The sequence below is a fragment of the Malus domestica genome, chromosome 15 (assembly GCF_042453785.1).
Source record: "Malus domestica chromosome 15, GDT2T_hap1".
NCBI lineage: Eukaryota > Viridiplantae > Streptophyta > Magnoliopsida > Rosales > Rosaceae > Malus > Malus domestica.
The window spans coordinates 48742899-48754603 of record NC_091675.1 but is presented as its reverse complement, the minus strand read 5'-3'; the positions used below and the strand labels follow the sequence as shown (position 1 = coordinate 48754603).

Genomic DNA, 11705 nt, shown 5'->3' with positions numbered 1-11705 from the left:
GGTGAAAATGGGGTAAATGGGTAAAAAAAGGATAAACGGGTTCAAAAACAGGTAAATGTTTATGGTTAAATGAGTAAACGGTTATGGTTAAATGGGTACACGGTTATGGATATGGTAACCGTTTATAAACAGTTATGGATATGGGTATTGATAGGATTTTTAGTACCTGCGCAAATAGGGTTAAAATCACTAAAAATACTTGCAAGAGAACAAGATTGTCGTAGTATAGCAGCTCAAGTAAGGTCGTTTCCACAAGGATTGAATGAATAATTTGTATTTATACTAATCCTTAGCTAATTATTTAGAACAAAGTTGTGAAAAGGATGATTTTGTAATTTAATATAATAAAAACGAATTTTAAAATAAAACAATTAAAGAAATTAACTAGAGAACAATTTAAAAGAAAATCAATTTGTAAAAGCCTAGGGTTCCGCCATCCTCTTAACAATCCTACGCAATTTTAGCAATTACTTATGAATTGCCACACACATGCTTTAAAGGTTAGGTTTTCCTAATGCATACTTTCCTTGTGATGTTCAAGCGAAAACGTATATCTAACATGCAACCCGTCTGTGATGTTTAGATCAAATATAAACATGTAAGACTCATTAGGCTTTGTGAAAACCCTTTGAAAAAAAACATACAACCCTTAAAAATGTGATGTTCGCAGTGAACTTACAATTACTAATCACAATAAGCCCTCCTCAATTTCAAGGTGATGTTCCAACAGAAATTGCATCAAATTACTTGTCTAAAAATCCTATTGGTCGCGAATCACTAAGACAATTAGATAGTTTTAATTGCGGTGATTAATAATTTAAAGCAAGCATGCATCCATTCATAAGCAAATTGATAAAATCACATATTCATGCTAAGACTAATGGCTTCGCTTTAGCAAAAGAACTTAGTTACGAACAATCATAAAACAAAATATTATTGAGAATAAGGATAGAAAACCTAGAAAATAAACTTGAAAAACTCTCTAAAGTGTGTGTGTGCGTTTCCTCCTCTCCTTCCCCTCTTTCTCTCTCCTTCCCCTCTTTCTTTCGTTCTAACGCTAAAAAGTCTTATTTATACTACTACAAAATAAAACCCTAAAAGGTCTTAGAATAAAACTAGGAAACATAATAAAATAATAAAACAGAAAATAAAAGGTTTCCTATTTGAATTAAAATTCGGACTTAGAAAATCAGACTTTTGACCAACCAAATCAACTTTGATTTGGTCCCAAAAGGTCTCTTTTGAAAGCTCAGGTCGTCCCCTACAAATCTTCAGAAGGAATCTTCCTCAAAATATTCCATCTTGACCTTCAAAATGCCCAAAATGTCCAGAAACGTCAATCTGGGAAAGCTGCGCATTGGGCCTTTATTTCATCGCCATAGTCAAAAGGTTTGGTAGAAAAATCTGAAACGACACAATCATCTTGAAAGACTCACGAACCCCCTCCAATTAGAATCACTCCAAAATTCATCTGTTTGATCACTTTTTGCTCCAGAGGAAATCGAATGTCCTACATTGAAAATACATAACAAAATATTAAAATTCTACTAAAATAACTAACAAATTAACGCTAAGATTAGGGTAAAATATATAGTATAATATTGACTCATCAGGTATAACCATTTATGCAATTACCCAACGGATAAACAGTTATACGGATATGAACATAAACGGTTATGGGTAAATAACCGCGGTTACCCACCCGTCATAACCGTTTCCCATCCCTAGTTGCCCCACCCCTACCCCCAACCATCCCAACCCACACCTGACCGACTCCCTCCCAACCATACCGCACCAAATGTGGTTCTGAATCGAACAAAACCCACTTCAATTTGAAATTTTAATTTTAGAGGAATAAAATATGCTTGGATCATGTCAAAGGGTTACACAACTGAATGATTGGTTGGGTGCTCCTTGCACGTGCCTTTAGTTAGGCTTTTTTAGTTTTTAGTTTTCTTTCTCGTCTTTATCATTAAATAAAGTTATAGGATGGTTTTTTTGTTAAAACTCAAAATTTTGAAATCATTTTTATTAGTTTTCCTTATTTTAATATGTCCATGCAATTACTTTGATACTAGGAGCCTTGCTAGGGACCATATATAAGAGAACTGAGCGGTGAAGTGCAGATTATATGCCATATTATTTTGATAAATGTAGATTATATTGTTTAGATGGTTGAAATCACAAGTTGATGGAATGCTCATGGGGTTCGTACAATTACTAATAAGTTCGGCTCGGGGGAATATCAGCCACCTATGAATACAATACAACCAAAACAAATCAAAACTTGCATTACTCACTCATGTCCTCAATTCCTTCAAAATCACTAACACCATCAAGGGCGCCATTAGTTTCCTCTTCCTCTTCATTCTCTTGATCAGTTTCCATGCCTTCCTCAGATCCTTCTCCATCACTTGTATCGGACTCATAAATAAATGGAGTGATTGTCTCGTTCTCGTCAACATCATCAATTACCTGTTCAAAAAGCTTGCATTAACTAGGTATTGAAGAATATTTCCCTTGCCATAAATTTCACCGACACCGGCACCCTTACCCCTGTATAATGCACGTCTAAGACACTCAATAGCTAAAGAGCTGACTGAAAAGTTGAAACTCTGGACTCAATGAGCTGCATGGTCAATAAAAAAAATTCAATGAAAGGAAAAGAACTAACAGGATTTCTTACGACAAAAAGATAAAACACTCCATACTTGCAACTATCTCTTAAACAAATGAGGAAATGAAAATTCCAAAAACTAACTAGTGATACAAGTAGCACATGAACATGTTGCTCCCGCAGGTTTAAATTTTATATTCTACGGAGTAATTCTAAAATTCTAAATGGCTCTTTGTTGAACGAAACTTTTACGTTGGGATACAGGATATCATCTTATATTAAAAGTTTATTACCTGATATAAGGAGTTCAAGGCACTCAAAGAAGATTCTTGGGATACTATACCACTTGCGTGTTGAAGAAGTAAACTTCTAAGCCATGGGAGTGCACATGCCAAAATTGCACCTTTGGAGTAAAAATAAAACATACAAATCCATTAGGTATACCACAAGAGCATCCTGCACATAAAGCATACCTCTAGATATCTTACCTCAATTGAATGATAGAAATGAGAGATTGTAAGAGCTTCAAAAGGCCAGATGGATTCAACTGTGAGATGAACTTTGCAATGACCTAAATCACCAGTTGTATCATCCACATTAACACTTATCTTCATGCATAAGTATAATAATACCAATATGAACTACGAGAGCTACTACCTTCTCATCTTGGGTGTATAAGCAATCTAATAAAAGGGCACGGTCATCGGCATGAAGTGCTTGCTTGAGTAAAATATGAACTGAGTCTGCACTTGGAGGCTTTGGATCGAGAGAACATTCTTCTTTATCATGGCTTTCTGGTCTATCATTGTCTAATAAATTTAAACTTCCAAGTTTTTCTCCCATGGTTGGTTCATTCAAGTCATCATCAACAAGAACTCCATCTGCAGCCTCCCCATGACCTAGATCAATTAGGGTACACGTATCAACATACCAAATGCTCAAGACTTGTATTTTATTCACAAACCACTATTTTTCTAACTAAATTAAATAATTTGAAATAACTATGAAAGCATGTAATCAAATAATCATGCTATTGTAATTTGCATGTCAATAGTACAAAAATAGGAGTATCCTTTCATATTTCTGCTTTGTTTTATGGGAGTTTTAACGAAAAGCCCGCGGTACTGTTCACTTTAACGAAAAATCACATTTTTACACGAAAAAGTCAAATGATACTATTCATTTTACCCTTTATTTTGTCATTATCATTAAAACTTAAAGTTTTCAAGCCATTTTCATTAGTTTTCCTTTGTTTTATCCCCATCTCGAACGGGATGCGGTTGAGGACATATAGATAGTATTTCCAAATCTCAAAGTGTGCTTCTTGTTCTGTCTCAATCATAGGAAAGTCTTACCAATTTCAAGGATGTCTTTGACGGTTGGAGGATTCGAATCCGGTGCTGCAGCACGCTTCTTACTGCCCTTTTTAGACTTGATTGGTAGATCCTCTGATTCTAATTTCAAATCACAAACATCAGTGAGAAATCATACAAAGTTTGAGTTAGGATGCATCCTACTTACTAAACATTCAATCAAATAACCCTTTAATAACAAGTACATTAACCGATACACGGGAAAAAGAAACACTTGTTCAGCTGCTTAAAAAAAAGCGGTTCCAATGAAAAAGTCGGGATTTTTTACGCCACCCAATTACGCACATCTCCGAAGCTTACTTATACATTCAGTTATACATGATGGTATAAATTTCACAAAACTAAACAAGAAACATGAATTAATAATTTGAGTTTAGACTTTTACGGTTGGTTCATGCATTCAAAACACCGTTAACAAAGGCATCATTTGCAGCCTCCCTAGAAACTAGATGGATTAGGGTACATGTATCCACAAACCAAATGCTCAAATATCTCAGATGGAGTTCCTAGTTCTGTGTCATGTGCAAGAACATTACCAGTTTCAACCATACCATTGTCTTTAACCATGTCTTTTGCATGGGCCTTGCTTCCCTTTTTACTCTTCATTGCCGGAGCTTCAGCTTCTAATTCTAATCCCAAATCACGAAATTACCAAGTTTCGGTTAGAATCTCAAAACACACAATTATTCAACATTAGCTCACTAACACCACACGAAAGAAAACAAACTGATTTCGAGGGTTTCGAATTAAAAACCCTAACCTGATGATGGAGAAGGAGAACAACAGGGGCGTGCTGTGGTGGCGTGGCGGTGGCCTTGTCGGACAGTGGCGTGCTGTTGGTGGCCTAAACAAGAAAACAACGATGTTGATGGTGTGTTGTTGGTTCAGTGAACGGAGAATTCAAGAGAGAGTGAGTGAAAGTCGATGGGGAGAGAGAGGCAGAGATAAATATACCCAAACCCTAAAACCCTTAATCACTGTAACAGGGTCTACTGCAAGATGATAGAACCCACCTCATCACCAATTAAAATGACACATAAGCTAAAAAATAAAAAATAAATATTATATAATAAACCAGTTCGGATTTCACCTGGAGATCAAAATGAATTTTAAATATTTTTAATTTTCTCCAATATCGTAACACAACTATTTTACCAAACAATATTGCTTGCAACAAAGTTGAATAGTTAGAGATCATATATTACAGTTCCTATCCTTCCTTGTTTTGTAATGAACAATATATCAAAATGTCACACAATCTTTTTAGCAAAAAAAACAGTCACATAACTGTTGCTTACCTCCATACAATTCACATGCCAAAATCACTTACATTAATCAAATCAACACTTACATGAACAACAACATGCCAACAAAAATTGACTTTGAAAAACCTGTTGTCATGTTTTATTATTTTGCTGATGTGACGTATGGGTGGGCACGGGCTGGGTCCAAATTTGGAGGAACCTGGCCATACACGTTCTAAAATGTAACGGGGCGGGACGGGCCAGGTAGTGGCATTTTGAGTTTTGGAACCAGTCCTAACCCGACCCAATTGAAACGGGCCAGTTCGGGACGGGTCTATGGGTCCAACTTTTTTTTTTTTCAAAAATAACATTTTTCAAAGCTGCACTGCAGTGCACAGCGGCAAAGACATTTTTCTTTAAATTACAAGAGCTGTTTCACAGCACAGACAAATTACGGTAGCTTCTATGAAAACCTGGGCATAGAGAGGTAAACTGTTACAAAATTTTGGGAAAAAAATAATCTCTTACAAAACTATTAAACTGAACGATTAAGAAAGACTTTTATGTACATGGGCATGAAAAACCAGAAAATGGTTTTACATTTTTCACTAAATTGCAAACTTGTCTATGAAATAATACTGTTGAAGTTGATGCCCCAAGGCATCATCAACCAAGACTCATAAACAAAAAAAATGACGAAAAGAAACAGCACAGTTGACACTTTAAACTTCTTGCACTCTCCACCCTAGACACATGAAACTAATACAAAGACATTTCTAACAAGAAGTTGAATAACAATGGTAACAACTTACATTTCTAACAAGAAATCCAACAAATACAGGTTTAATTCAATTGATTTTAAAACAAAATTTGATAAAGCAGAGAAGAAAATGGGGATTTGGTTTTTATCTGTGAGACTGAGTATCAGATTCAGATCCTTAAAATGCTAACACTAATCACATAAAATTGACCTAATTTGGTAATTAGTTAGCACAATAAAGTTAATAAACATAACAAGTGATTCAAATTACAATGAAATGCCGAAAAACAACTAAATCAAACTCGACCCACATAATATTTGGGAATTTAACACCTGAAATAAAGCAAAGAACTCGAAATGCAGATCAATTATATACAAAGAGGTTGGTTTTTACCTGTAAGATTGAGAGAGAGGTGACAAATTGAGAAAATGGGTGGTGGGGTGACTGGGTTCTGTAAGTCTGGGATGTCGTCGAAGTTGCTGGGCCGTCGTGATGTCGGGATGGTGGAGAGGAGGGGACGACGCACTCGAGACGGCGATAGAAAGGTGACAAATCGAGAAGATGGGTGTTGGGGTGACTGGGTTCTGAAAGTCTGGGGTGTCAAATCGAGACGGCGAGAGAGATGTGAGAAAGAGGTGACAAATCGAGAAGATGGTGGTCGCCAAGGCCGTCGTGATGTCGGGGTGGTGGAGGGAAAGGGACGACGCACTCGAGACGACGAGAGAGACTTGAGTGATAGAGTCGAATTTGATAGGTAGAGGACGAGGAAACCTAAAACCAACGATTAAGATTGGATGGAGAGATGATCTCTTCAATCTCGTCCGTCCATTCTAATTACAAACGGGCCGGTCCAGGTACCCGCAGTTCCTATGCTTCAGGAACCAGCTTGAACCTAAAATTTCAAAGGCCTGCCCTGTCTCGCCCCCCCTCCCTCATTTTTGTTTTTACAAAATTAGGAACCGACATGTACTCACCCCGAACCTTGATTACCCGCCTAACCCACAATTCCTATACCCGTTTGTCCACCCCTAATGTGACGTGCTTAAAAGAAATGGTTAGTTTGGCCCGAGTGTTACATTTTTCATGTATAAATTGATAATGTTCGTGGCAGTGTCATCATCTCTTCTTGTATATACCAGACAAGCAAACAAATTAACAAAAACCCAGAAAAGCAGCTCACAAATGTAATTATATGAATGCAAGAGGACTCGACATCTTACTTGATAATATCAGCCTCGTGTATATGATCATGATGAACTCTTTAGGATACAAAAAATACTCTTTTCTTTATATACAACTTAGGTCATCCAAGAAACACTAAAACACAACCCCTAAATCTAACTAAATTAGAGTAAAACAAATTCGAATATAATTTTCTAAATTTAGATTAAAAATAATCTATTTGTTTTTTTGTTAACTGAAGAATCTATTTGTTTGGAGCAGATGAAATTGCAGTCACCAGGAGCACATATTCATAAATGCGAAATTTCTAATCGTTAAATTGAATTAGACAAAATCATGAAAGTTTTTCTAAAGCCCAATTATATTAAATCACAAATTTGAAGCAGATTTTGACATGCAATAGGTCAACAAGTTAGGAATCGTTTAGACTAACCTTGATGGCGGGCATAGGAGGAATCGTCCAAATACAATTAAAAAGCTTGAATCCGAACAAAACTCCTAGGTTATAGGGAGATGCTGTTGATGTGAAATTCAACGTGCAAAGGGTGAAGGAGAGGAATTTCAATTTGAAAGATGGCAGAGTGTTTGCTCTGCTTGGTGAGGAGAAGTCGGCGAGTCGCTGAAGATTTTCTAGGTCCTTAAACAAAATCCGAAACCTACCGGGCCTGTTTCGGTGCACTTCTGTTTTTAGTTCAGACTTTTGGGTTTTGGAAACTGCGACTTAAAGCCTAGATTTGGGCTTCTCTTTTTTTACCTTGGCCAGCAACCCAGCCTCTACAGAGGTTGCCCACATTCAACCCACACTTAATTTTGGGCTTGCTTTTATTTACTAGTATGCAGTCAACATTAAATCACAAATGGGCCTAGAAGAAAAAAATTGTTTTACTTCTATTGCTGACCCTTGATCGGGCTTGGTCTATTGAATTAACTTATTGACTTGTAGTCCACTTTTTATAAATTATGACCCAAAATTTTAGGGTAAATTATACTTTACCACCTCAGGTTTGAGGTCTATTGCAACCTCATACAACATCTTCAAAACATTTCATTTTCATACCTCAAGTAATATTTTATTTCAATATAATACATCTGTTACATTTTTCATCCATTGATCCATTAAAAGCTGACGTATCTGCCACATTTTTGCCACATGGCTGCCAAATTTATGCCATGTGGCAAAAAAATATTTTTTATTTAATTAAAAAAAAACCTGAAATCCTAGAACCCTACCCCAACTCCCTGCAACCCCCCCACCTCTTTTTTTTTGCATCACCACCAGCCACCCATACAACTAGCCATCCTTTCTTTTTGCATCACCATCATCAAAGTTGAAATTTACACAACCAATTTGAATCCAAATATGATTCCCAAATCTTGACACACAACATGGCATGGATTGACACATTCAACAGCAGCAGTTGACCATCCTTGCCACCCAGCCCCTGCAATAGCAAGTCCAGGTCCGAATGCCCTTCGTTCACCATCACATGTTGATGAGGACAATTTCTTCCCATGAGTTTTATCTTTCAAGATTTTCTCCATCTGGGTCTTCCGGTCATGTTATGGCGGAGGCGATTACACTTAAGACTAAAGGCACGAGCACAGAGAGCTCTTGATCTCGAACCTTCCTCAAGAGCCAGTCGAAAAAGGAAGCTAATTTAGACGCAAACTCAGCTTCTAGTCCAGGAAATTTTTAGGGTTTTTTTTTTTCGGATTGAGAGCAAAAACTGAGGAAATATGTTAGGAGATTTGGGGAAGATGAAGATTCAAAAGAAATTTAGAAAATTTGGGAATGGGGTTTAGGGATTGGGAGGGGGAGGATTGACATGGAGGTTGTATGGTAGACCTGTAAACGAGTTGGGTTTACTGGGTTTGGGTCGGGTTCAACTCGACCCGTTAATTTAACGGGTCACCCGAACCCAACCTGTTAAGCTAATAGGTCATCCGTTTCACCCGTTAACATTTGTTTTATTTAACATTTCATCTAAATTTCGTTATCCTGTACTGCAATAGTGCAGTACTGCAGTATTGTGCACACCGTCGAGTTGAAACTTCCAATGCACTTTAATAAATGGTGGTTGTTTCTATGTCCAAAGTTACCAACTTACCTAAGTCATTGTCAGTGTCAATGTTTGGTCTCCGATCATAGGAAATTTTGGTACACACCCATTCAAATCATCTACTTTTGAATTAAAGTACACTACGTAATCTAGATGATAAGTACGTTAGCATATTTATAATCGTAAAAAGTTAAACATTTTGACTCTCCACAATTACAAATGGGATAACCAAATAAAATGTTTTAAGAGCAAGTTTGGAAAGTAAGAACGATTTTATCAACTAACTATACTCTTGTACGATAAATCTAGAACATGCTTTATAAAACAAAACCATCAAATTTCGAACTAATCCGGCGGCCGAGAACGACGCCGTGAAATGGATGCCCACGTCCACAAAACACACAGCTAGACATGCAGCATAAGACATGACTGTTATGCTTCAACATGCAACAGTTTAGTAATGTCAAGTCTATGGATTGTCTTATTGAGACTTAAACCCATGTGGCATCTTTGTAACTTGTCATTAATTAGTAATTTTTCAAAATTTGAATTACCTTTTCGTACATCATGTGAATGATATAAACTGATGACACATAATAATGGTTGAAGTCATTCTTGACCTTGGCTATTGTTGACTTCAAGTAGAGTTTGCTGGGGTTGTAAGTATGATTCCCATCATTGAACTTTGGTCTTCCATTCACTTAGTCAGCCATTTATTTTCTCTATTTGAACTTCTATGAGTTCATTGTTGATCCTTCAGTTTCAGCCTTTTGCATAACAGAAGTGGAGCACAACCTTTGCCTTTGAATGGTCCGTCAAAACATCATTTCTCAGTGACTCATCCATGCTTGGCAGCTTTAATGTAAATAGCCTACAGCATGCCAACTATTATGCGACATTGATGACTTGAAACTTGGCTCCAACAATAGTTGAAGATGACTATTTGAGTGCAATGCAAGGTAAGAAATTAAGCAAAGTTCCAGGCACTAAGTTCCAAATCGGAAGTTTGATTTCAAGTTCTGACCGATTGCATTATTTCTCCTTGTCTTGCAAGCAAGCAAGGGCAAAGGAAAAGACAAGGAAAAAACATGATATGAGATACTTTTGCTCTCGACCTTGATGATAGGAGATCTTTTGCTCTTGAAGAAAAACAATAGAAGGATTTGATGTTGATGTAAAACTTCTCGTTCAAAAATATTTTCTTCCTGAGAAAATGAGTTTGGCATTTTGAGGGACTTGTTTGAAGATGTACTTTCAAAGAGGGGGAAAGCTGAGTATTTTGAGAGGCTTTGTTGAAGATGCATTCTTGGCAAGGAAGAAGAGTTAGACATTTTTGGAGCTCTGCTTTATCATGAAGGAAGGAGGTCGACATATAGAGGGATTTCCCAATAACAAGTAGTGGTGTTGTTGGGACCATCTCCTTCACGCTTGTCGACAATAGTAGTGTAATTGGAACAGTAAAATTCACGCGTTCCAACTTTGCCAGAGATATTTTGATAGAGTTGTTCTTAATATCTAGAAAGCTGAGATTTCGTCTGAGAAGTGCCAATGAACTTTATTCAGGAAAATCCAGCTTTTGAAATTTGGAGAGCGGTGTCTCTTTATTTTTGAACAAATGGATGTGTTGCTCCTCCTTTTATAGAGGTAGGAAAGTTTCCCACTTTATCTGATCTCTTTTTCATTCATCATTTCTAAAAATGGCTTGCCCATCTGACCCTTGTTTTTGTTTAAATGTTGTGGAAGATGTAGACGTGCCTCTTTAGGATAATATATGGCGCTCATCCTTCTTATCCTATAATGGTCCTCTTACGGTTGGAGACTTTGTGATGAAGAATGATATTACTACTACAGTAGCTAAGAACCTTCTCACACCTAAAAACAAAAGAATATTTTGAAAAAGGTCTGATGAATTGGTTGTTCAAGACTTTTTGGCTTTCAGTATTCAGTGTGCGTTCTGTATCCAACATGGGTCAACGTCTACTTGCTCGACTTGCCAAGTTGAATCACTAATGGTTGAGGTGGCAAGCCTTTGACAAGAAATTAGAGGGCTCAAGCACGAGAATAGAGAGTTACACATTTACAAATAATTACTCGATGAGGATGAAGAGAAAGCTTGACCAGCTGCAAGAATTCGAAAGTCGAATTCAAAGTGACCTTTAGATGTTTGTGGCTTTATTTCGAATCCATTGCCTCCACCATCTAGAGTTCTACTGAGTACCAAGGTTTCAAATGATCAACCTCTGGTGCCTTTTCCTTATAGAGTTTCGCCAAGTACTGAGGCTTCACATGATCAATCTCTAGTGTATCCCCCTTCTAGGGTTTTGCCAAGTACTGAGGCTTCACATAAGCAACCTTTGTGAAAGCTTTTTTTTTTTATTGTTGTAGTTGTAATTCATGTGTATGCACGCGTATGTATAGAAAAACTTCATCTCTTCGGGTTTTAGACATTTATGAAACTTATGGTTCAG

At 37.0% G+C, this 11705-nt stretch overlaps 1 protein-coding gene across 1 annotated transcript; it reads right to left on the bottom strand.

Moving 5' to 3' along the window:
• Window positions 1-2121: 2121 nt before the first annotated feature.
• Window positions 2122-6772, bottom strand: LOC103402009 (uncharacterized). The gene is made up of 9 exons (XM_008340750.4): window positions 6389-6772; window positions 4751-4834; window positions 4527-4619; window positions 3973-4071; window positions 3275-3516; window positions 3106-3188; window positions 2911-3020; window positions 2555-2629; window positions 2122-2475 (listed from the first exon to the last, which is right to left on the bottom strand). Exons 3-7 carry the CDS (start codon window positions 4594-4596, stop codon window positions 2987-2989), a joined length of 528 nt encoding a protein of 175 aa, XP_008338972.1. The 5' UTR covers window positions 4597-4619; window positions 4751-4834; window positions 6389-6772; the 3' UTR covers window positions 2122-2475; window positions 2555-2629; window positions 2911-2986.
• Between the last annotated feature and the right edge of the window lie 4933 nt (window positions 6773-11705).